The following is a 27336-nucleotide window of genomic DNA, read 5'->3' on the forward strand; positions in this document are numbered from 1 at the left end:
TAACAAAGAACTGAGTCGCTTTCCCCAAATTCTCAAAATATCTTCAGTGTAACATGCTTCAGACCCTTATTTCATTCAGCCAAATCGCTAGATCTAAATTTGAATTTAGCAAGGCAAAAATAGTACATCATGATCACCTGTTAAAAGATTGTTCAAGAAATTATGGTAAGGGGCCAGTTAAGCAGGCGTGCGTGAGTGTGTGTTGGCAATCTTGTTGGGAGCATATCTTAAAAGGTTTTAAGGTATTGACTTCAAACTTCATATACATATAGATCTCATTATTGAGAAGTGCAGTGCCCAGGAACCACTAATCTGGCTGGTTTATTTTTAGTTATTGCCCTTTGTTAATTTTCATACTTATTTTTTTGTCTGGTGCATAACTTGAAAACTCTTCAAAGCATTGACTTCATTTTGTAAGGCTAGTTAATATTGTTCTTAATTCAGCAGGGGATAAGCGAGGGGTCTTTAGTTTAAACTTATTTAATTTTACAACGATTGTGAAACAAGCTATTGCAACTTATATTAATCACTCTCGTTGGCGCGATGTTGCGTGAGAGTGTGGTCTTGCGCGGGGTATTTCCTTAGTTTAGTTCGAAGTCTACATGGGGTTAGAGCAGATGTCCCTGTCGTAGGAATACAAGTCTACATGGGGTTAGAGCAGATGTCCCTGTCATAGGAATACAAGTCTACATGGGGTTAGAGCAGATGTCCCTGTCGTAGGAATACAAGTCTACATGGGGTTAGAGCAGATGTCCCTGTCGTAGGAATTCTTAAGTATACTGTTGCAAATGAACAATTTTCAAGCATTCTGGATGCTGAAACTTGGTCATGTTAAAAGTTATACAGAAAGCCTTTGATTTCTATTCCATTTGTTGTGTTTAATACACTTGCCATTTCACGGAAGCTGAAATTCATTTGCACACCTGGGCTCACTGTAGTTTGTCTAGGTAGGACACTGCATAGGAGTTAGTTGATAGTGCTAGATAGTGAACCGCCTAACAACTCACCCGAGGCACCAATTTCTTGAAACTTTTAAGCTGAACAGGCTTAAGTAGCTTATTTCTCTTAACCAAAATACATACTTAAATTTTATTTTGATAAATGAAAAATGGTTAAAGATTGTTTATTGTGATTATCATTAACGTACTTCCTATTTAAAGTCTAAAATCTCTTTAAAAAAAAGAGAAAATAAAATTAAAGAGAAACAAAAATAGTGAGATTAGCTAAATCCTGCTATAACAGACTTAAGAAGTTTTAAGACATTGGGGCCAGGTGTTAGGCTTCCTAGTTGAACCAAATCATAGCTGAATTCTGGGCTGATATGCTGTTTGACCTTTCCTGGTCTAGAAAACAGTGTCATACTTAACTTTCCTGTTCTCGTGTATTAAAATGAATAGAAACTTAATTTTGAACTGATATCTTCCTTAAAACTGATCTTAAAGAACTGCAAGAGGTATAGTAAATAAAAATCTAATGTTCATTTATATCATTTAAAGTCTTCACGATCATAACAATGTTAAGGTACATGTAATAGAAGGTTAAGGAAACCTGTTCATATTTTAAAAGAAAACCATTGATAAACTTTTGAACATCAACTTCATTTTATTTTATTTGCATGTATAGTTTGGCATTTGTTTATTAACACATTAGTTACATGACGCATATTAATGAGGTTGCTGTGATATAGAGCATGTAGTGACCTTGCATGCTTTGTTTTGTTATAGGGGACGATTATCGCTTGCTTTGCCATAGGTAAGTATATTTATGACAGCTTTTGTAGTTAGGCTTACAATACACCTAGTTCGTGTGAATAATGGTATCAAATTACCTGGAGATAACTAGATCTCTCTTGCCGATTATTTGCCACAAGTTTTTCAGGAATTACTGCTCTGATGGAAATGGAAAAACTGTATGTTTAATTAAATTATTTCCAAACTTCACTAAGTGTGACTTAATTGACTTGCATGTTTATTGGCGCCTTCCCTTTTTAACAGGCCTTTCGCTGTATGGACTATCCCTGGCAGGGGCCATGTCGGACCCCGAGGCTAACCTCGTTCAGATCCTTGTGTTCACTGCACTCATTGTGGCCGTCGACCCTGTTGCTGTGAGTGAAACTGAAAAGTTTTTGTTGTCATCTTAAATTGCATATTGCATTTAGTCCGGTAGTGTATTTTTAATAACTGTAAAATTATTGACTGCAATAATTTCCTTCATAACTTATCAATGTTTTTTTTTCATATATTTTAAGTCCACTTTTTATTTGCCATGGAATTTATTGTTCGAACACACATTTCAAAAAGTCAAAAGTAAGTCCAAATAAAGTATATTTAAAGATTCCTTTTATAATAAAGGTGCTAGCAATATTCCAAGAAGTAGGGGTTAACCAGATGCTGTACTTCATGGTGTTTGGGGAGTCGCTACTGAATGATGGTGTCACAGTGGTGCTCTATAATGTGATGCAGACCTACAACCGGATGGATACCATAGAAGCAGACCAGGTAGTGAAATGATGTCCAATGATCCCATTACCTTCGTACAAACGGGGCAAAACTTACGTTAAACATGTACAATCTTTGTGTTGTCTTGTGAGTATTCTAGTATGTATACTACATTGCAATTTAGTATGGCGAATGATTTGTGCTTTACATGTAGTTGGATATTTACATATTACATGTATATTTCATTCAAATGGAAAATGATTAAAAGGAAGCATAAAATAAGTAGTCTCTTGTCATAATTATTATCACTGATTTATTTATGATAACTTAAGTTTATTTGGTATCATTTGGAATTAATCTGCATGTTCCTTTAAAAGTAAAAATAGTTATCATTGTTTTATACGCCCATTGATAGAACGGGAAGTATTTTACTTATACATGTGGCTGTCTTGCCTATGGTTAAGCAGCATCAAGTATGTTGTCCTAACAATGACTTTAAAAGAAATTGTCTAACTTTAGTAAAACTCGGATAGCTTGTCATATCACTTAAGTGACTCGAGAGTTATTGCCCTTTTATTATTAATATTCATAAAATTAATCTTGTTTGATCAATAACTTTCTAAGCCAATGTCAATTCATCATCAAATTTGATATTCTAAGGTAAAACTATAATGTCCCATTCTATGATTTGGACATTTTGTGATCCAAGACTAAACAAAAGTGATGTTAGGGTGCCAGATTTACTGTGATTTATATTTAAAAATTGAGGTTTAAAACTTACCATATCTTCTTGTGAGATTCAGATTTATTATGTGCGATTTGCATCAATTTTTCCTCATTATCAAACAAGTTAGTTATATGTTGATTTCTTCTTTCCTCAGATAGTACTGGGCATAGTGAAGTTCTTTGTTGTTGTGTTTGGAGGCCTGGCTATTGGCATTATACTCGGGATATTATCGGCTTTCATCACAAAGTATACTAACTTGGTCAAGGTGGCCGAACCAATCATCATATTTGCCTTTGCCTATGAGTCATACATTCTTGCGGAAATGTTCCATTTCTCTGGTATTGTAAGGTAAAGTATTGGCTTTATCTATATGCAGAAATAACTACCTTACTTTTTATGTCAGGGAATGATTGCAAATGGGAAAACTAAGCAGCATATGATACTTTGTATTAAAGTACTAAATGAAAGTTAAAATTGATGATTGTGTTCATATCATTTTATATTGCTATAAGTGAGGTGATACATGAAAGCTTACAATATCATGCATGTGTTCAATACCCAGCAAGAACCTAGTGCATACAATGGTGTTCATTGTAAGATGTGTTGGGGCTCTCTTGTTGAATACATGTTTTCTAGACCACTTTGGTTTGGCTAGATGTTATTTTGTTATTTGTATTAAATTAATGAATGTGAAAGACATGAAACATTCAAATATATTATTCCCTCTGCCCTACAGTATTATAGGATGTGGGCTAACACAGGTGCAGTATGCCTTCAAAAACATCACCAACAAGTCAAAACTGGCTGTCAAGTTCTTCGCCAAGGTCATCAGGTAGTTTTACTTGTTGATTTGAAACACCAGTTTCTCTATGTTAGCTTTGGTGCTCGCTAAAACCCATGTTAGCGTGACTCTAGAATGATGAATCTGGTCACATAAGTCACTCCTTGCTGAGGCCTGTCTGCCTACACCTATAAAGGTACATCCTGTCACATCCTCAGTGAGACTTAAAGAAAAATCCCTGTTTCCAAAAAACAAACATTTGCTACATCTGGCTTAAAAGTTGAAAGCCGCTATTGAGAATTAAATGAGTTGAAGCTTTTCTACAATTTGTTCAAATGAGTATCTGGCAGTTGCAGCTTGTGATGTGTATAAGTAAATTAAAAACATTACTCAACTTTATCAGGCTTTAAAAATGGTTGCCAAAATTAAAACTGTAATATAGTCCCTTGTAATGGTTTAACTTATATATTGGCACTTTCAGCAAGTTGACAAATGAGTATTCACCAAGACACTTAATCGGGTAACAGAATATTACGATCTATCATGTTTGGTTGTGTTTACATTGTTCAATGTTTTCAGTAACACCAGTGAGATAATCATTTTCCTGTTTCTGGGATTGAAGACAGTAACTACACACCATGTTTGGAATACAGGCTTTGTGCTCTGGACCTTATTGCTGTGTGTCGTGTATAGATTTATAAGTGAGTTGATATACCCATTTATTATATGTTTTCTAGTAGTGATTTATCAATGAAATAAAAAATATTTTTCACTATTCCAAACAATGTAAATATCAATTTGATATTTTTATTGTTTTGAAGTTTTAGCCAGATTTCACATCCCAATTGAAAGGTCAGCCTGCACAGGCTGGGACACAATTTCCAAAATGATGTTACAATCACATACTGTTAACCCTTTAGCACATAGACAAGTGGCCAGATTACACCTCCCAGTCAATAGCCAACTTACTGATAGGCAGTCCTTATCTGAATAGGTACTTTTAGGAGATTTGAAAATGAGCAAATGAATACAGCAGTATGACCTTAAAATCAATATTACTCCAAATAATTGTGGCCAAATCTTTTTTATGTGAATACATTTTGTAATGATAATTAAATTATCTAATAAATGGTGTCAATGATGAAATACTAAATTATTTTATTTAATCTGTGAATGCATTTCCGAGATGGAATTGTAACATTTCTTTGAAATGTCATAATTGCATTAAATCAAAGGGTAATAAAATGCTCTAAATTTGATTACCCCTATTATAAAAAAGACCCATCTGGATTAAAAAGCTGACATTGATGTTCTTGTGTATAATATACAGAATATGTTTTTTCCGATATGAATAAAACGATATAGATCATCAAACGCTTGCACAAATGTGTTTACCTGACCTATTTTACGGCCAGAATCATGCTGGACATCTATCAGCTTCACAGAAAATTTACTCATCATTTTCTCAGCTACTAATTGTTTCTATTGTTTGTAAACAAAATATTCCCTTTAAATAAATACAATCTCTATTTTAATGGTAAACTAAACTGACGTAATATATTTAATGATTTACGCATCAATGAATTTGGGGGATTTTCCATACAGTACTCTGCTCGTGGTCTTATTACGTCACAATGGGATATCACACCTGCAATTGGGAGTATAAACACCTTCTAATTTTAGCAGACGATATTTTCAAGGGAAAATCAATACACAAAAGGTTAAACTTTACTTTTATAATCATCCGGGATATTGTTTACAAAAAGAAAGATGCACAATTGAAATATCAAAATGACCCTATTGAAATATGTGGGTGATGCGTTTACATCCAGTAATGGATACGGTCGGCCAGATGCGTATACATCTGCTAATGAGCTATGTCGGCCTATCTCGTATACATGCGCTAAAGGGTTAAGCATGGTTTTCTAAAAAACTATATTTAACTGTCGTTTTCACCTTGTGATATACATTTAGGTCTTACATTTACCTAATTTGTCCTATATTTCTTTACATGGTTTTTCGTTAAAATACAATGTTATTGGAAAGAGGAAAAATGTACTATTAAAAAAAATCTTTTTTTTTTGTCACAATTTTCATTTTGCTTCAAAAAGACGCACCAAAAAATTATATATAAAAACTTCTTTATCTTTGAATATTCAAATAATGAAGAAGTAATTAAGAGAAACATTGGTTTTACAATATGATAAACATACAATGCATTGTAGTTGGACAGACACAAAGCACAAATTGCACAAAGTAAGCTTACTTCATTGTGGTCATGTTGGCATTTAGTTTTTGGTGTATATACGGTACTCAAAGTTTAGCTTGGTTCCAAAGGACATCTCGACTTCAATTTAAGAAAACACTCTGAATAACTTTATATTTCAATGCGCATTTAGGTGTTAAACTTTGAACAAAAACATTATGTGCACCTGAACTTGATTTTTTTTTCAGTGAAGTTAACATAACATTTACATTGATTTTCAGTAACATTTGGCATCTCGTGGTCCATCAACAGGTGTGACAGACACAGGGTCAGGAAGATCAAGCTGGATGAGATGTTCATGATTGTAAGTGCAGATTTTACTCTGTCCCCGGACCAGGATATCAAGTCATTTTACACATGGAAGATTGTTCCTGGTAGAAGTTTACATGTTTCCATGACCAATGATTAGATGTTAAGAGCTCCATGCAAATATGAAGAGTTTTGCATGAACTTAAATAAAAAACAGCAATACAGCTACAAAAAAAACAACAATTTTGTTATGATTTTTTTCTGGCTATGCGTATGTGTTACATTGGAAGTAATTTGTAGTAATTGGAGTGGAAGCAACAAAATTATCTCGCCCTCAACTAGTTATTATTGGGTATGTCTTTACTTACAGAGTTATGGAGGCCTACGTGGTGCTGTTTGTTTCTCCCTGGTGGCACTGCTGAGTGAGAAAGAATTCCCGATGAAAAACATGTTCATCACAACAACCCTTGTCATCATTTTCTTTACAGTGTTCATACAGGTATTATAAATTCAATGTTAACTGCATGTTTGTTGCTTTCTTTTTCTTTGAAATGAGAATCAGAATTTGTAAAATCAATTGCTTTAGGTTAGAATTTATTTATTATTTGATACTTGTGATGGTTGATGCTTGATAATGGCCGTCTGAAAGTACACAACATCTAGCTACATATGTGCGCATCTAGATGGTTTGATGCAGTTATTTGACCTGTCAGGATTGGAGGTCAGATGGTTGAGATGTTTAGAGGACAGGCAGGCTCTGGCTTGAGGACAATGTTAAGTCTAACTCGCACAAAGTACTTGCTTGACTTTAAGGTTCCAATGATTATTTCAATAACGTAGGCATGTTGTAGTTATACGTGTAATGTGTTGTAGGGTGGGACAATCAAGTGGCTGGTGAAGAAGATGCGGATCTCACTCAATGACAGCACTAAGGATATGATCATGTATCAGGAACTCAACCAACATGTAAGTATATAATATATAGCATTGTGAATGTTGGGCAGGGTATGTAACATACAACAGTGTTAGTATATTACATTTAATGGTCGTAGAGGGCAGATTGCTTGGGTTTGCTATGTTACATTTACAAGTGTGGATGGAGAGATAAGTTTGCTTGGATTGAACTGAAATTTAGTTATCTATGTTGTTCAAAGCGAAAAACCACATACATATTTTTTCTAAAAATTAATCGTAACCTTGTATAGTTTTAAAAACAGAACTTTACTATAAATTCTTAAAATAGTGCATTAAAATATAACCACCAAAAAGTTATACTTAAAGATTTATTACATTTTCAATGATGAAAAGAGCAAATTTTTATTTATTGCTATTGAATTTTGAGTTTTTATGAACATTGATCGTTTCAGATCACGGACCATCTAATGGCTGGTATAGAGGAGGTAGTTGGAACATCTGGCAAACACTACCTCAGAGTATGTGAAGGGTAATAACTTATGTATGGGAAAGCAAGGCAAACACTTCCTCAGAGTATGTGAAGGGTAATAACTTATGTATGGGAAAGCAAGGCAAACACTACCTCAGGGTATGTGAAGGGTAATTACTTATGTATGGGAAAGCAAGGCAAGCACTACCTCAGGGTATGTGAATGGTTATAACTTATGTATGGGAAAGCAAGGCAAGCACTACCTCAGGGTATGTGAAAGGGTAATAACTTATGTATGGGAAAGCAAGGCAAGCACTACCTCAGGGTATGTGAAGGGTAATTACTTATGTATGGGAAAGCCAGGCAAGCACTACCTCAGAGTATGTGAATGGTTATAACTTATGGGAAAGCAAGGCAAGCACTACCTCAAGAGTATATAATTGGAATGGCCAACATATGGAAAAAGTCAGGCTAACCTCAGCATTTGATGTGTAATAATTGATTTACATGGGCATAAACTTAAATATATGGAACAGTCAGGCAAGTATTATTTCAATGTATGTGATGGGTTATTACTTATATGAATGGGAAAGTCATGCATGCCACTACCTCAAGGTATGTGATTGTATATATCTTATGTGTATGGGAAAGTCAGGTAATCACCTCCTCAAGTTATGTGATAGGTTATAACTTATATGTACTGAAAAGACAGGCACATGTACCTCAAAGCATGTCTTATGTTAAAACCTACGTGTACTGAAAAGTCAGGCAAGTATACATACATGAAAGTCAGGCAAACACTTCCTCAGGAGGTTTTTAACGGGTATTAACTCATGACTTTTTTTAAGGCAAGCCCTTCGTTATATTGTAAAAATTATTGAGTTTGGTGAAAACATCTGTCTGTTTTACTCCTCTTGCACCATTTAGAGAATTTTACAAATGATCAAGCATCATGTGCTGTGTACAGCTAAACCACAACTATGACCTTTGTTTATTCTCTATTAGCTATAATGAAAATATTTTTGTGCCAAATCCTCATTCACAATTTCCAATGCACCGACTCTGGTTCTAACATTCATCGGATAGATAATTAACCCTTAAGCTGCTGATGGCGATTTTAAAGGCTTTGCAAACAGCTTGGAACCAGACCAGACGCTGAGTAACTCGGCGCCTGGTCAGGTTCCAAGCTGTTTGACACTCAGTCAATATATCCCCAAAGTTTTAAGTAAATTGAAAGAAATTTGGAATAAACGAGACAACATTTTTGAGCAGACGACAATTTACCCAGCATGCAAAGGGTTAAGTGAGTAGCCATGTCATGTGGACACATTTCTAGTTCTTGAATTAAAAACAAAAACTTTGTTTTCATTAGCAGTAAGTCTGTATGAGTGTTAACAAGTCATTTTGATCTAGTGAGTTTCTAATGAAAAAAGGTTGAGGTATCACCATGCTTTGGTGCTATTGTTTTTTTTGCATCAACATTGATGTTTGTGCATTTTTAAACCATAGTCATAACTAAAATACTATCAGTATATTAAAATGAAACTTGGAACACATGTTGCCTTGTTAAGTTTATATGTATATTTAAAAGAAAGATGTCAACTGTTTTAATTTTTTACTTGTCAAGGAAAATTATGGTTTGATTTCAGGAGAAATTTGACAACCTGGACAACAAATTTTTCCGCCCGTTGCTGCTACGTGATGCGAACGAGTGTGATGTGGAAGAACTCAACAAATACTATGAGAAACTCATGATGAAGTAGGTCACCCTGTGTGATACATACATAAAAGAAAACCTCATATATTGGTCTATGTGTTATACAAACACAATAGTAAACCTCATATACTGGTCTGTGTTATACATACACAATAGTAAACCTCATACTGGTTTCTGTGTTAAACATTTAACATAGTAAACTTCAAATACTGGTCTTTGCTCTATACATACACAATAGTAAACCTCATATATTGGTATCTGTGTTATACATTATGGTAAACTTCAAATACTGGTCTGTGTGCTATACATACACAATAGTTAGCCTCATATACTGGTCTGTGTGCTATACATACACAATAGTAAACCTCATATGCTTGTCTGTGTGCTGTACATACACAATAGTAAACCTCATATGTTGGTCTGTGTGCTATGCACACTCAATAGTTAACCTAATATGCTGGTCTGTGTGCTGTACATACACAATAGTAAACCTCATATGCTGGTCTGTGTGCTATGCACACTCAATAGTTAACCTAATATGCTGGTCTGTGTGCTATGCACACTCAATAGTTAACCTCATATACTGGTTTGTGTGCTATACATACACACTAGTAAACCTCATATGCTGGTCTGTGTGCTATACATACACAATAGTTAACCTCATATGCTGGTTTGTGTGCTATACATACACAATAGTTAACCTCATATACTGGTCTGTGTGCTATACATACACAATAGTTAACCTCATATGCTGGTTTGTGTGCTATACATACACAATAGTTAACCTCATATACTGGTCTGTGTGCTATACATACACAATAGTTAACCTCATATGCTGGTTTGTGTGCTATACATACACAATAGTTAACCTCATATACTGGTCTGTGTGCTATACATACACACTAGTTAACCTCATATAGTAAACCTCATATACTGGTCTGTGTGCTATACATACACACTAGTTAACCTCATATACTGGTATGTGTGCTATACATACACACTAGTTAACCTCATATACTGGTCTGTGTGCTATACATACACACTAGTTAACCTCATACTGGTCTGTGTGCTATACATACACAATAGTTAACCTCATATACTGGTCTGTGTGCTATGCACACTCAATAGTTAACCTCATATGCTGGTCTGTGTGCTATACATACACACTAGTTAACCTCATATGCTGGTCTGTGTGCTATGCACACTCAATAGTTAACCTCATATGCTGGTCTGTGTGCTGTACATACACAATAGTAAACCTCATATGCTGGTCTGTGTGCTATGCACACTCAATAGTTAACCTAATATGCTGGTCTGTGTGCTGTACATACACAATAGTAAACCTCATATGCTGGTCTGTGTGCTATGCACACTCAATAGTTAACCTAATATGCTGGTCTGTGTGCTATGCACACTCAATAGTTAACCTCATATACTGGTTTGTGTGCTATACATACACACTAGTTAACCTCATATGCTGGTCTGTGTGCTATACATACACAATAGTTAACCTCATATGCTGGTTTGTGTGCTATACATACACACTAGTTAACCTCATATACTGGTCTGTGTGCTATACATACACACTAGTTAACCTCATATACTGGTCTGTGTGCTATACATACACAATAGTTAACCTCATATACTGGTCTGTGTGCTATACATACACAATAGTTAACCTCATATACTGGTCTGTGTGCTATACATACACACTAGTTAACCTCATATACTGGTCTGTGTGCTATACATACACACTAGTTAACCTCATATACTGGTCTGTGTGCTATACATACACACTAGTTAACCTCATATACTGGTCTGTGTGCTATACATACACACTAGTTAACCTCATATACTGGTTTGTGTGCTATACATACACAATAGTTAACCTCATATGCTGGTCTGTGTGCTATACATACACAATAGTTAACCTCATATGCTGGTGTGTGTGCTGTACATACACACTAGTTAACCTCATATGCTGGTGTGTGTGCTATACATACACAATAGTTAACCTCATATGCTGGTCTGTGTGCTATACATACACAATAGTTAACCTCATATACTGGTCTGTGTGCTATACATACACACTAGTTAACCTCATACTGGTCTGTGTGCTATACATACACAATAGTTAACCTCATATACTGGTCTGTGTGCTATGCACACTCAATAGTTAACCTCATATGCTGGTCTGTGTGCTATACATACACACTAGTTAACCTCATATGCTGGTCTGTGTGCTATGCACACTCAATAGTTAACCTCATATGATGGTCTGTGTGCTGTACATACACAATAGTTAATCTCATATACTGGTCTGTGTGCTAAACATACACAATAGTTAACCTCATATGCTGGTTTGTGTGCTATACATACACAATAGTTAATCTCATATACTGGTGTGTGTGCTATACATACACACTAGTTTATCTCATATACTGGTCTGTGTGCTATACATACACAATAGTTAACCTCATATGCTGGTTTGTGTGCTATACATACACAATAGTTAATCTCATATACTGGTCTGTGTGCTATACATACACAATAGTTAACCTCATATGCTGGTTTGTGTGCTATACATACACACTAGTTAATCTCATGTACTGGTCTGTGTGCTATACATACACAATAGTTAACCTCATATGCTGGTTTGTGTGCTATACATACACAATAGTTAATCTCATATACTGGTCTGTGTGCTATACATACACACTAGTTAACCTCATATACTGGTTTGTGTGCTATACATACACACTAGTTAATCTCATGTACTGGTCTGTGTGCTATACATACACAATAGTTAATCTCATATGCTGGTCTGTGTGCTGTACATACACACTAGTTAACCTCATATACTGGTCTGTGTGCTATACATACACACTAGTTAACCTCATATACTGGTCTGTGTGCTATACATACACAATAGTTAATCTCATATACTGGTCTGTGTGCTATACATACACACTAGTTAATCTCATGTACTGGTCTGTGTGCTATACATACACAATAGTTAATCTCATATGCTGGTCTGTGTGCTATACATACACAATAGTTAATCTCATATACTGGTCTGTGTGCTGTACATATTGATGTATTATTTGCTACATATGTTTACCACTATAAAATAAAGGTAAAGTTTGACTTGCCTTACAAACCACTTTTGGCCGTAAGCCCTTTTTCAACTTAAAAGTTGCCAAAAATACTATGTCCGTTCTATTACCCTTGAAAAGGTTTACAAATGGAACTCATATTTGATACACATGTTTAACACCATTACTTACATGTCAAATTTGGTATTGGGTACAAACCACTAATTTTATATTTATTGGAGTTATGGCCATTTTTGATTTTAAAACTTGCAAAAAATATGGTAAAGATGTTTAGCACCATAAAATACAAGTCAAATTTTAATTTGTTTTTTAACTGCAAATATTTTACAGAATTATGGGCCCTTCTCAATGAATTTGGTGTATGGACAAAAACTTGTGACAGGTACATTTCGATTAAACAGGTTTTTAGTACACATGTTTAAAACTTATATTAAATACAGGTCAATTTCAAACTTTTTACCAATCCAGCAATTTCTTCTAGTATGCTAGAATAAATACATACAAGACAGCATATTACACTATTGTCAGTAAGTGCAGTTTGTCTGATGCCATGGCAACTGATAAGCCCCACCTATAATGGTTGCTAATGGGTCAGTTTGGTATCGATCGGCGGGTTTGATTTGCAGGCCGTTTCTAGTCAAGCTTTTTGTTTTTGGTTAAGTATAATTGCCATATATACAAAGATTGACCTCTTTTAGATTGTGCAGATCCAGACATTTATATACATACAGTTTTACATTTCTTCCAAAGAGATATTATTAATGTTAAGATATTTTTTTCCAATTTTTTTCTTGCCTTGCCTTCTCTAGCTGCTCTCAGTCCAATAAGAAAAATGAAATGTGTTATTAATTGGTATAAGTAAAAATGAAATTGTCATTTATAATGACAGAAGTTTCTGATTTTGTTTGTAAAACACCAAAATATTATGTATTTGGTACTTAGAAATAAAAGCGTGGTCTTCATGAAGAACTGTCTCATTTTAGAGAACACTACAAGAACTTGAGGATCTGTGGAGCCCAGAATCTGCCCAGGGTTGCTTCTTCTATGTAAGTTCATGGAAATGATTCATTACCTGAAGATCAGTGGGGCCCAGAATCTACCTAGGGTTGCTTCTTCTATGTAAGTACATGGTAATGATTTATTACCTGAAGATCAGTGGGGCCCAGAATCTACCCAGGGTTGCTTCTTCTATGTAAGTACATGGAAATGATTCATTGCCTGAAGATCAGTGGGGCCCAGAATCTACCAAGGGTTGCTTCTTCTATGTAAGTACATGGAAATGATTCATTACCTGAAGATCTGTGGAGCCCAGAATCTACCCAGGGTCGCTTCTTCTATGTAAGTACATGGAAATGATTCATTACCTGAAGATCTGTGGAGCCCAGAATCTGCCCAGGGTCGCTTCTTCTTTGTAAGTACATGGTAATGATTGATTACCTGAAGATCTGTGGAGCCCAGAATCTACCCAAGGTCGCTTCTTCTATGTAAGTTCATGGAAATGATTCATTACCTGAAGATATGTGGAGCCCAGAATCTACCTAGGGTCGCTTCTTCTATGTAAGTACATGGTAATGATTCATTACCTGAAGATCAGTGGGGCCCAGAATCTACCCAGGGTCACTTCTTCTATGTAAGTACATGGTAATGATTTATTATCTGAAGATATGTGGAGCCCAGAATCTACCCAGGGTCGCTTCTTCTATGTAAGTACATGGTAATGATTCATTACCTGAAGATCTGTGGATCCCAGAATCTGCCCAGGTCGCTTCTTCTATGTAAGTACATGGTAATGATTCATTACCTAAAGATCAGTGGGGCCCAGAATCTACCCAGGGTCGCTTCTTCTATGTAAGTACATGGTAATGATTCATTACCTGAAGATCTGTGGAGCCCAGAATCTACCCAGGGTAGCTTCTTCTATGTAAGTACATGGTAATGATTCATTACCTAAAGATCTGTGGAGCCCAGAATCTGCCTAGGGTAGCTTCTTCTATGTAAGTACATGGAAATGATTCATTACCTGAAGATCAGTGGGGCCCAGAATCTACCCAGGGTCGCTTCTTCTATGTAAGTACATGGTAATGATTCATTACCTAAAGATCAGTGGGGCCCAGAATCTACCCAGGGTCGCTTCTTCTATGTAAGTACATAGTAATGATTCATTACCTGAAGATCAGTGGGGCCCAGAATCTACCCAGGGTAGCTTCTTCTATGTAAGTACATGGAAATGATTCATTACCTGAAGATCAGTGGGGCCCAGAATCCACCCAGGGTCGCTTCTTCTATGTAAGTACATGGTAATGATTCATTACCTAAAGATCAGTGGGGCCCAGAATCTACCCAGGGTAGCTTCTACTATGTAAGTACATGGTAATGATTCATTACCTAAAGATCAGTGGGGCCCAGAATCCACCCAGGGTCGCTTCTTCTATGTAAGTACATGGTAATGATTCATTACCTAAAGATCAGTGGGGCCCAGAATCTACCTAGGGTCGCTTCTTCTATGTAAGTACATGGAAATGATTCATTACCTGAAGATCAGTGGGGCCCAGAATCCACCCAGGGTCGCTTCTTCTATGTAAGTACATGGTAATGATTCATTACCTAAAGATCAGTGGGGCCCAGAATCTATTAGTAATGATTCATAATACTTTCAAGTTAACATGACTGTATGTAATGAAAACAATTCTAAATTTTAAGCTTAAATCTAAATCATGAAAATGAGGCATTTAGCAAATTTATCTTAAATGATGTTTGGTGCAAATATCAGAGTTGTTCCACAGACCAATGAAAACAATTGGGCAAATAAAAGTAAATAGAGGAATTGTTTTTATTATGATAAAACAATATATCAATCCTATCATGTATATACCTCTGATATTTAAACCCATTTCAGTCGTGCTGTAGACAGTTCAGCCTGCCTGAGAGGGATGGACAATGGTTTTGAACAGAAACAACTGGAAAAAGAAGGTAAATAATATTCATTAATGGAAAATTTGTTTATTCATGTATATTTAAAAAATAGGTGTAAGTGCAGATATTATTGCATTTTGTGTCCAGATACAAGGATAGGTAGTTTTCCAAATTCAATTAAATCCCAAGCAGATCAATACTGTGCTTTAATTGCTGTCAAGGAAACTGTTGTTGTTCTTACAGAGGAGCGGGTTGACCGTCGTCGGCGACTGATATCCCAGCGTTCTCTTGACAATGCTCCCAGATCAGACGGTGAATATGATGTGCAGAAGATGCTGAGAGACGCCCTAGCCACATCTAGAAATGTAAGAAAGCTTCAGCCTATTATGTATCTTGTATTATCAATTATCTATAGCTTTCATGCTCTCACCAAAGATGGTCAAGGTCACACTTGACACAAAATGGCGCATCACTGAGGTTTTATAGGAATTATTTGTGTCTCATCTGCCACTTTCAATCAGATTTCAATCAATTTTTACAGAATTGTAGAGCAGCATGGGAAAGTGTGTCAAGTGTAGCATATGTGCTCTCATTAAAACAGGTCAATGTCTTTATTTATGCCTCATCAATGGAGTCAAATAGAAATTATTCCCGGTACAGCTGCAACTTTATCACTTTCAATTGGATTTTGATCAAACATCACAGAATGTGTGTTATGATTAGCTGTAATGAATGAAAAAGTTTTCTAAGCTTAGGGCCAAATGTTAGTTCCTTGTTCTATTCTACAACAATTTAAATTACCTGCATGTTATACAGTAAGTTATCACTCTGACAAGGCCAATGTGGGGCCATTGTCATGTTCCTGTGACAGCTCCTCTCGGAAACTATTTCATTTTAGAGAAACACATTCAAATGAAAAGATAATAATTGCCATGATTAAATATTGTCTCTTTTTGTTCTATTACTATTTACAGTGTTTCTTGTCAATTTAGCTTTTTAGTACTTTTTGTATTGTTATATAATTTTGGTCTTTCAGCTTTTGCTTTGTTTAATATAATTGATCTTATAGTGCAGTCTACAGTATGCCCCACTCTGTGAAACCTTATCCTTGTATTGTGGTACATGTATCCAGATATGCATTTATATTTCTGTGCCTTTTCCTCTGTAGCACGAGAATGTGAGTATAGTTTTCTGTATGTTGCTTTAACACTTGCTACATTTATGGAATGCTATGGCTGCATTGGCCCAATTAGAGGAGTTTTAGTGGAGGGTGCCTTAAAAAAAGGGTCAAGGTTTTAATTATCATATTTAAATTTCCTAGGGTCAAGACTGACTGCATACTTAAGAACTTGTATATATAGTATTAATGTATGCAGAGTATTTCACAACATGTTTTAGTAAATACATGATATATTTTATAGATAATATTGGTCCTTTCAAGCTAGTCAAGAGATTTGACAAATATTTGGAAGATAAGATTTTCAACATCAATTAAACTTACATTGATAAAAAACGTACAAACAATATTGAATATGGAACTTTCATACATGAAGTTCAAAAGCAAACAGCTTCAATTGAATTATTTGGAAATTTAGTAACATGGTAATTCTAATGTTAGACTGAGAGTACAATTTTCACCCAATACTACATATAAATACAATCTGCTTGAAAAGCTTCAACTATTATTTAAGAATAAACTTTATTACTTTAATAACTTTATTAATATTACATGTTGATGATGTGTTCAAATTGTGTCTCCTTATTCTTTATTTAAACAAACATGGAACATCAATAGCCAAATATTAAAACATTATTGTTAGTGATCTTTGCTATACATATTTAACATTTTCACATGAGTGAAGAAGTTTATGAACAGTTTATAAGGACTATTTTCATGCAGTTATTAATTCATCCACTAACATGCATGCCAATCTTGATTGAGAAATCTTTTCTTTGAGTAATCTACTTTGATTTGATGATATCAACTGTGAAAACGCTCATGTCGCAGTAATGGATACAAGTTATAAGTGTACGTGCAGGATTGCAGTGAATGTTGTACTTCAGGCTTTGAATGCCTGCAAACATTGAGAACAGTCCGAACTTACAGGATTGATAGGCATTTCATATAGATTACAATCGCCTTCAACAATCTATATTAAGGGACTGTGAGTTTCAACGCTAATTGGGCATTATATAATACATTAAACATATTCAGTGAATTATTCTGACTATTTTAAACATTTTTTATTATAATAAATAGTTTGACTTCGAGGTAAACCACTTTCACTTCAAATGTACTGGCTTTTACTCATAATGCATGCTCCTAAGGTTGTCATGGCAACATATTATGCTTATTCAAATTGAACTACAATAATGATCCGCCTAATCTTATTATACTTAACAATATTCTTATGATTTATTTGCTTATTTTCAATTTTCTACATTTATCAATTTGCCTTTGACAACTTCTTACTGTAACCATTTTCCCATCCCTTTTCTTAATTATTGGTGGTGATGACCAAGCAGTTAGTGTATTGGATACAAGGATGAGAGGGTCCTGGCACCATGATTACAACCAGTCTCAAGTCTGAGTTCAGACTCAAGACTTAAAACTGCAAATCTTCATTTCATTGTAACTTTCCATCTAGAAAACCATTCAAGGTGAAGTTTGCTTTATTATATCATTATTTGAATGCTTTTTTTAATATTAACATATAATTTTGTAAAAGAAATGGAATAAAGATGATTATTTGTTACTTTATAAAAAAAAATTCTGAATTTGAGTCTAGACTAGAGTCTAGAGATGGTTTGTAGTCATGGCCTCTGATTTCATGCAGTTCGCAGTGCTCAAGCTAGACTTGAATAGCAGGATGGGGAACCCTGCTGCCCTTTTCCAGCATCATTCTGTCCTTTACTGCGTCCTGCTGTGCCTTTTTGTTTGACTAATTGACTCAAATTTCAAAAATAAGTATAACAATTATAAATATATATATAACTTTGACACTAAAGTAAAGATAACAGCTAAGGTCTTAGTGTGGGGGAAACCGGAGTACCCGCTTGGTCGGCTTGGTGACCACCAACCAAACTCACATGCGCCCAGGCCGGGAATGGAACCCAGGTCACCTTGGTGAGGAGGGAGTGTGCTAACCACTGCGCTAACTGGACAAGCTTAAGTCTTCATAACAAACTACATGTATCAAAAGTAGTTACAACACATACTCAATAAGAATTTAACACTGGCCCTTGCGAGTGCCCCATTATGGCTCATTCAATGTGAATGAAGTGTTGGTTATCATAAAACCTCTGTAGAGCTTATGTTATTTGTTTATCATTGCAATGTAACTAAGAAAGTATTACCATTACCTAAATCTAACATTTACCAATTCTGCATAATAGTTAATTTGTAAGGCTAGTTATAGTGTACTTCCAGGTTAGGGCAATACATTGTTAATGAGAAATCACCAGTGAGATAATAAATATTTTATACCCTTGTATGTTTTGCAATTGTAAATAAAGGGTTGGAATGAATTGATATACTTTTGACTTTTGAGTTTTTGTTGTCTTGATTAACGTTCATCTTTGTCAAGCCCATGTGCGGTGAGAGAAACATAGCTATGGCAGTCCTTTGTCTGTGCATGCATTTGTCCATCTGGACGGAATCTTGACCATGCATTTTAGGATTTTCAAAATAACTTGCCATGAAGGCTCATCATAATGACCAAGGTCTGAACCTCAAAGGTCAAGGTCACACTTAAAGGTCAAAGGTTGAAATGTTTACTGTTCATAGGGCTGTACCTTCTCTGGTCCTAATCCTTACCATGTATTAAAGCATTTTCAAGTAAGTTGGAATGAATGCTCATCATGATAAGGCTGCATGTTGGGCACAAGTCCCAGTTCTGCACATCAAAGGTCAAACTCTAGCTAAAATTAGTTCTTTTATTCGGACTTTACCTTGTCCAGTCTCCATCTTAAGCATGCATCATAGAAATATCCACTGGCTAAGCACATACGTTTTCCATGATGAGGCAGTGTGTTGGGTATGGACACACTTACAGATCAAAATGATATGTGTTCATAGGCCAGTAACTTGTTTTAGTTACATATTGAACATGCATTATTGGATTATCACGTAAACTAAGCACTCGTGGTCACCATAAAGAGGTTGTCTTTCACATGCAAGACCCAGGTCTGAAACTTCAAGGTCACAAAAATTGAAGGTTGATATTTTGAAGTTTTACTTAGTTAGAGGTGCACATTTTAATAACATAATGGTACACCTCTATTTTATCTGTAACAACTTGTAGAATGTTTCCATTTGTCATATTAACATGACAGAGCAATTATAATGTCTGTGTCAAAGTATGATAAAAGAATATATCTTGCTGTATACATAAAGGCTGAACATAGATTATTGTGATGATTATTGTGATGTTTATTCAAAGTGTTCATTCCAGTACGAACATCTGACAAAGGTTATGTAATTCCTGAACAATAATTACATTGTAATGTCATGCGCTAATAGACTGTGAATTTGCAGCAACTTCTACTTGTGACCAATCTTTATCGATGAAGACAGATAAATCTGAATCCTTCAATTTCATAAAGTGGTACAAATTTTTAAATCTTCATAATTTCAATAAGCAATGCTAATGACCATCTTGTATTTCAGCAAACTGGAAGGCACTTCCATGACAAGAATTATGTAAAGGATGAGCATCGCCATTTGGTTGGTCAGCTTCGACAGAAATACAAGAAAAACCAACGTCTTAGTACCATGTGTCGTCCTAAGCTAGATCGTGCATTGTCATGGAATGAGAATCAAGGTGAACTTTTTACCAGACGAACTTCTGATGTAAAGTTAAACCTTCGTGCTGGGAGGGCCGTCACTGTCGATTTCTCTCCGGGTGAGTTGGAGGAGTCGAAGTCAGCGGAATTTACTCTTGATGACACGGTGTTTGAGGCTGAAGAAGACGACAATACTGAACATAATCCATTACTTAGCAACAACACAATGGGTCATATGAAACGCGTTCACTTCTCTGATGTTGAGAAACAGGGAACTGTAGGTGAAAAAGGCCAGGGTAAAGGGACTGTGAAGGGGCAGGATGTGAGTGTGCATGTACAAGGAGGGATGGGGGAACTTCTGGCTGAGGCAAACTTGATTGACAGTGCTGACTTGGAGAAGGAAAATGCACACAATGTATTGGAAGACAATCTGGCACTGTCACAGGGATTCTCTGTGAGTAAAGAGGTGCCTTCTAAAGAATATCATCCTGACCCGAGACAGAATGACAGTGACAAGACTGATCCAAAGAAATCCTTAACCAAGCGTGCTGATAGTCATCATGGTGGGCATGAACTATTACGACAGGATGCTTTAAAGGATGCGGATATTCGAGGGGACATTGAGCTGCAAGAGTTGGGTAAGACAACACTGCAGGAGCCATCAAGAAAAATGTCTGTGTAGAACTTCAAATGAAGTTTTGTCAGTCAAACATACATTGTGAATTTAAAAAAATGCAAGTTTCAAGGTCCAAACTTTCTTTGTATTATGATACTATACAAGTGAATTATTATACAGTGAATGAACTGTTTCAATCCAAATGCTACCTGTTTACATCCAATAGCAATAAACTTGTAGGCTTAACATTTTATTAAAGGATCATAAGATGTTTTAAAGCAGTCATTTGTCCTTTAATTCATAGATTTCTCTTACATTAGAATGTTGTGCACTGCTTTTCCCTACTGCTTAGACTGAACAATTACTCAAGTAAAGCAAAAACAACTTAAACTGGTAAATGAATTGGCAGTAAATATACATTTAAACAACATTAATCTGAACACCGTTTATCAGAAATTATCGATACTTCAAATGAATTTTTGTTTTTGTTTACACATCATACTGTAATGACACACAGACGTTGGTTTTAGGTGATAATGAAGCACATGTCAATGAGAGATTTATTTTGGGTGGTCTAGTTCGTATATAACGGCTGATTAACACAATAGAAACTTTATATGTCATGAAAGTTTAACTGGGACCATGTTATATGTCATGAAAATGTAACTGGGACCATGTTATATGTCATGAAAATGTAACTGGGACCATGTTATATGTCATGAAAGTGTAACTGGGACCATGTTATATGTCATGAAAGTGTAACTGGGACCATGATATATGTCTTGGCAGTGTAACTGCGACCATGATATATGTCATGGCAGTGTAACTGCGACTAGATATATGTCATGACAGTGTAACTGGGACCATGATATATGTCATGAAAGTGTAACTGCGACTAGATATATGTCATGACAGTGTAACTGGGACTAGATATATGTCATGACAATGTAACTGTGACCATGATATATGTCATGACAGTGTAACTGCGACTAGATATATCGAGGGCTCAACGCAACACTATTGTAACTCATTTTTTCAAATTTTACAGGAGGTTGAAAAAACTTCACAATTTTTTGTATTATACATATTTTGTAAGATTCTTAGTATATTTGTCTTTGAAAGTAGAATCAATTTAATAATCCAAATAGAAATTTGAAGTATAATGTTGTGTTTTTATTATATTTGAATAAATATTAGTTACAATAGTGTTGCCTCTGAAAATGAGAAAATATCATTTAATTTTTCAACGCAACACAATTGTAACTGAAGTTGCAATAGTGTTGCATTTATCTTTTTTTACCAGTTTTCCAGTTATATTTACAATTTGCAGAGCAACACAATGATATTATTTTTTTTAAGTTGTGCTTACATATTAATTTAAAACATAGCTGAAAACACATTTAATTCCTCATAGTTCTTTGTAGTTTTTAGCTCGACTATTCAAAGAATAAGGAGAGCTATACTACTCACCAAAGCGTCGGGGTCAGCGTCACCCCTTGGTTAAGGTTTTGCGTGCAAGCACACATAGGTTAATATCTCAGCAACTACTTGAGGTATTGCATCGAGACTTTATACAATGGTACTCAACCACCCAACGTACTTAAATAACCCGGCCCCAATATCACGCAAATACTTAAGTCAAATCTCAATCTCTATCTCAACTCATTTTACCACATAGAAGCATCGTATTATTCAAAATCTTGCATGTTTTCATACTTTTTGTAAACATATTTTCTCTTGAGTATTTGATAAAAGGCAATGAATTGAACTCAAGTACATTTTTTGGCAATAAAAAAGTTTTCAATTGGAATCGAGACCAAAGGTTTGATCAACATATTCAATGAAAGAATGCGTTTTAAAAAAAATGTGAAAACATATTCTTGTTTCCAATAAATTTTGTATAATATGGTTAAATGAGTTGAGATTGAGTTTGAGATTTGACTTAAGTATTTTCGTGATATTGGGGCCAGGTTAGATACCTCTAGTTTGCATTTAATGCAAATATTTGCCCTTTATTATTCGACTTAGAAAATCTGGTTAAGGTTTTGCGTGCAAGCACACATTGGTTAAAATCTCAGCAACTACTTGAGGTATTGCATTGAGACTCGATACAATGGTACTCAACCATCCAACTTACTTAATTAACCAGGTATGATAACTCTAGTTTGCATTTAATGCAAATAATTGCCCTTTATTATTCAACTTAGAAATTCTGGTTAAGGTTTTGCGTGCAAGCACACATAGGTTAATATCTCAGCAACTGCTTGAGGTATTGCATTGAGACTTTATACAATGGTACTCAACCATCCATCCTCCTAAATTAATCAAGTTAGATAACTTGCTTTCAATGAAAGTTGTCAAAACGTTCAATCTGTGAGAGTGCAGCTTTAACAATCTGACTTTTTAAAAATATTTTATAACATGATGTTGCCATCATAAAATGCCCTGTAAATCATAGAAATGCAATTTATTATATAAATAGAATATCCCATTCGTGGTCATTTAAACAAAATTTATTAAGTTATGTTTACTGAATTGTCAAAAATTGATATAAAGTTTTCACAGCTTACGGTATTTCAATCAATTTTAGAAAACTTTAATAAATAAATGAAAAATAAATTCCTTATTGAACTCCACATTATAGAGGGTCAGACATAGATTTCGTGTTTAATGTGAATAAAGGTCGATTATCCTCTATGTTTGGCAAACGGGGAATACACTGAAATCACAATTAGGCATTCAAATTAATAATCTGATGTTAAACTAATACATCATAATATTAGCATCGTTGGCAACTACAGTACTTTTTCTGTTAAATTTCATACACAATGAAGCATAGCGATGTTGGTCTGACGATGAATAATTAGATATAAATAAATTAATTTATAGATTTATACTTCTATAATTGATCTCATAATTTTCATATGTTCTAATTTTTAAAGAACACTGTACTAGTGGCATAGTACTGTTTTGGTTTAATAGTTTATTTGATTCACAGAGATTATAAGTATCTACCATAGCCGCTCGTGTAAGATTATAGGTTCATCCCGACCCTCGCGCAGGGTGTTTTGCGGGAACTCAGTAAACCTCGTCTTACACTCTCAGCCATGGAAGATACTTATAATCTCTGTGCATCAAGTTCACTTCCTTCTGAGGACCATGATATAGCTTATTTGATAAAAGAAGCTATTTGGCCTCTCTGAGGTATATGATACCATCTTTATTTCATTGTATTTGACCTTTTCATTATCTTCATTTATTGAAAAGTTTTTCACATTGCTTGCAACCTGTTTAATGTCTAAAATGTCAGTCGTACTCATTTCTTTCACAAAATATGGCCTTTCATGTGATGCAGTTCGGACAATTGCTGCCCACTACCCACTTGTATACACACTGTCATGTTTTGATGCTCTCTCAACTTCAGCATGTATTGAATCTCTTTCATTTTGTGTATAACCTTTTTGCAAATAATTATGTGTGATTGTCCATAGTTTGCTGCTCCCCCTTTGCAGGAGGCTACTGGTAGCCTTGCCATATGGCAGCTACTGAGTTTGCAACACACTGCCGGTCACATCCTTTATGGGAAGCGTGTCTCTGGTGTTTAGAATCTTGCAACATATTATCTGTTTCCTAGATACAAAAAAATGTATTAAATATTTTATAGGATGTTGTTATTATGGATAAAACCCTTTTTTCAGAAAAAGTAGCATTTTTTTCAGCAAATACTTCTATTATCCCACAAAACCTTAACAAATCGGATGGAATGCAAATATGGCATATTTCTAAGAACTTTTATGAAAAAACATTAAATTGACCGGACTAAATGACTTGTATCAGGGTCTTATAACAGATTTGTTGACATTGTTTGTATTAACATTTTAGGACACTAAATGATATTTTTCCTAATTAGGTCAATTATAAAATTATTTGGACCATTATTTGGACCATAGTATTAAAAAAGTGAGTGGTTTTTTTTAAATTTCCGTTGTATTGCATTGGGATGTTATATAACACCTGAACTACATGTACCAAAATGTCATAGTATTCACTTAAATAGATTATGGTTCTATGGTGTCAGGGCCACACAATTAAAGTTAAATCTGTAATAAAATTGAACTATTAATATAACAAAAAAATAATTAAAGAAAATGTTTAGAATGGTTACACATATTAATCTTCATATACAGTACAGCCAACTATTAAAAAAATAAAAGAAATCAGTTTATTTTTACCTTGTAATGAACATAACATAATAATATTTTTCTTGTTATTTAATTTATAATTTCATAACATATTATTACAATAAGAAATTGTTTATATGAAAAGTAAAACACTTCTGTATAAAGCGCATTATTGCAATATTGACACAAACTTTAGTGAAAGCTGATGATGTGATATGATTCTTACCCTTTATCTTGGGATAATACACATGTTACTTTAAATAGTAACATTTCACTATAGAAATTCGTTCCCGTAATAATGATTATCGTCCCAACCTGTGAGATTATTACGATTATTGCATAATTGCCCGATGAGAACGAGAACGTAATTTAAGACTGACATCAATTTCACGTTAATAAGAATGGCCGCTGTATACTTTGTAGGCAAACATTTTGTTTCAGTAATGAGTACAACCCGAAACTGTACCAGATGTTTACATCCGTTAAAGGTCATAAAGCACTGAGGCAAGGAAATGTTTTGTAGAAACGTTTTTTTTTACTTTACTCGCTGAGAATTTTTAATTATTCCAGCAGAATGGCTAGAGTCATTTAAGTCGAGATGCTTATGAAATTGCTCCTAGGCTTGACGACCCTGGCTGTGCCCACCTTATAATTGAAGTGAACAACCAAAACAGCCAATGTAAAACATGAAATATTTGAAGAATGAGAATATTGCAGGCTTATTCTGAAAACACGTACGAAAAGGTTTGCTAATGTGATTTCCAGTCACTCGTTATTTTTCACAGCTAATGCCATTCAAAACCATTTTGTTATTTTACATTTTTAAAACGTTAAGACTTAAGTCACTATTGTACGTATGCTAATCATAATGCATATCTTTTATTGTTCCACAAAATCATGTTCTTTAAATCCATTTGAAATCATTGACAAATGACAAAACATATATGTATTATACAGGATAATAATGGTTGACCATGGCTTTTGGTTGATAATTGCCCCAGTGAAAATAATTATTTCTTCCACTGGGGCAATTATCAACCAAAAGCCATGGTCAACCCTGTATAATTCTATAAATAAACATCATACTGTTATTGATTTCTTCCATACTTGAAGTTGTAAAGTTGTAATCTACTTACTATATTTAGCTTCTTTTCCAAGAAACTGATGATGTAATCAAACATTATGACATCATAGTGATATAGTATATATAACAGAGTTACAATAGTGTTGCACTGTGACATTTTTTCAAAGTGTTTATAATTTTTATGCAACACTATTGTAACTGGAGTTACAATAGTGTTGCAATTTGGAATTTAACACATCAGAGATACAATTAGGTAGCAAATATTTTTAAAGATACACTTATTTTAGGAATACATCTAAAATATTTTATGAGTTAATGCATCTTAACAAAATACACTCAAAAATGCCAAAAAGCTAAATTCTGTAAAAATTGAAGTTACAATAGTGTTGCGTTGAGCCCTCGATATGTCATAACAGTGTTACTGTGACCATGATATATGTCATGACAGTGTAACTGGGACCATGATATATGTCATGAAAGTGTAACTGCGACCATGATATATGTCATGAAAGTGTAACTGCGACTAGATATATGTCATGACAGTGTAACTGCGACTAGATATATGTCATGACAGTGTAACTGCGACTAGATATATGTCATAACAGTGTTACTGTGACCATGATATATGTCATGACAGTGTAACTGGGACCATGATATATGTCATGAAAGTGTAACTGCGACTAGATATATGTCATGACAGTGTAACTGGGACTAGATATATGTCATGACAATGTAACTGCGACCATGATATATGTCATGAAAGTGTAACTGCGACTAGATATATGTCATGACAGTGTAACTGGGACCATGATATATGTCATGACAATGTAACTGTGACCATGATATATGTCATGACAGTGTAACTGCGACCATGATATATGTCATGACAGTGTAACTGCGACCATGAAATATGTCATGACAGTGTAACTGCGACCATGATATATGTCATGACAGTGTAACTGCGACCATGATATATGTCATAACAGTGTTACTGCGACCATGATATATGTCATGACAGTGTAACTGCGACCATGATATATGTCATGACAGTGTAACTGAGACTAGATATATGTCATGAC

At 34.8% G+C, this 27336-nt stretch overlaps 1 protein-coding gene across 4 annotated transcripts in view; it reads left to right on the top strand.

The window, feature by feature from the left end:
* The window catches only part of LOC128220595 (sodium/hydrogen exchanger 1-like), a 51012-nt gene extending 24833 nt beyond the window's left edge, over positions 1–26179 (top strand). For 3 of the 4 annotated variants that reach the window (XM_052929044.1, XM_052929046.1, XM_052929045.1), the window contains exons 8-22: positions 1725–1752; positions 1995–2104; positions 2352–2498; positions 3320–3513; positions 3902–3997; positions 4526–4647; positions 6434–6516; positions 6832–6960; positions 7335–7427; positions 7829–7894; positions 9495–9604; positions 13662–13724; positions 15575–15648; positions 15835–15956; positions 20261–26179. In XM_052929044.1, coding sequence (XP_052785004.1) covers positions 1725–1752; positions 1995–2104; positions 2352–2498; positions 3320–3513; positions 3902–3997; positions 4526–4647; positions 6434–6516; positions 6832–6960; positions 7335–7427; positions 7829–7894; positions 9495–9604; positions 13662–13724; positions 15575–15648; positions 15835–15956; positions 20261–21058 — 2235 coding nt within the window. In that variant the 3' untranslated portion in view covers positions 21059–26179. Of the gene's footprint in view, positions 1–1724; positions 1753–1994; positions 2105–2351; positions 2499–3319; positions 3514–3901; positions 3998–4525; positions 4648–6433; positions 6517–6831; positions 6961–7334; positions 7428–7828; positions 7895–9494; positions 9605–13661; positions 13725–15574; positions 15649–15834; positions 15957–16759; positions 19730–20260 lie in introns of those variants that run through there. The other variant, XM_052929047.1, reaches the window with a different exon arrangement.
* The last annotated feature ends 1157 nt before the right edge of the window (positions 26180–27336 follow it).

The sequence above is a fragment of the Mya arenaria genome, chromosome 15, assembly GCF_026914265.1.
Source record: "Mya arenaria isolate MELC-2E11 chromosome 15, ASM2691426v1".
NCBI classification, from domain to species: Eukaryota; Metazoa; Mollusca; class Bivalvia; order Myida; family Myidae; genus Mya; species Mya arenaria.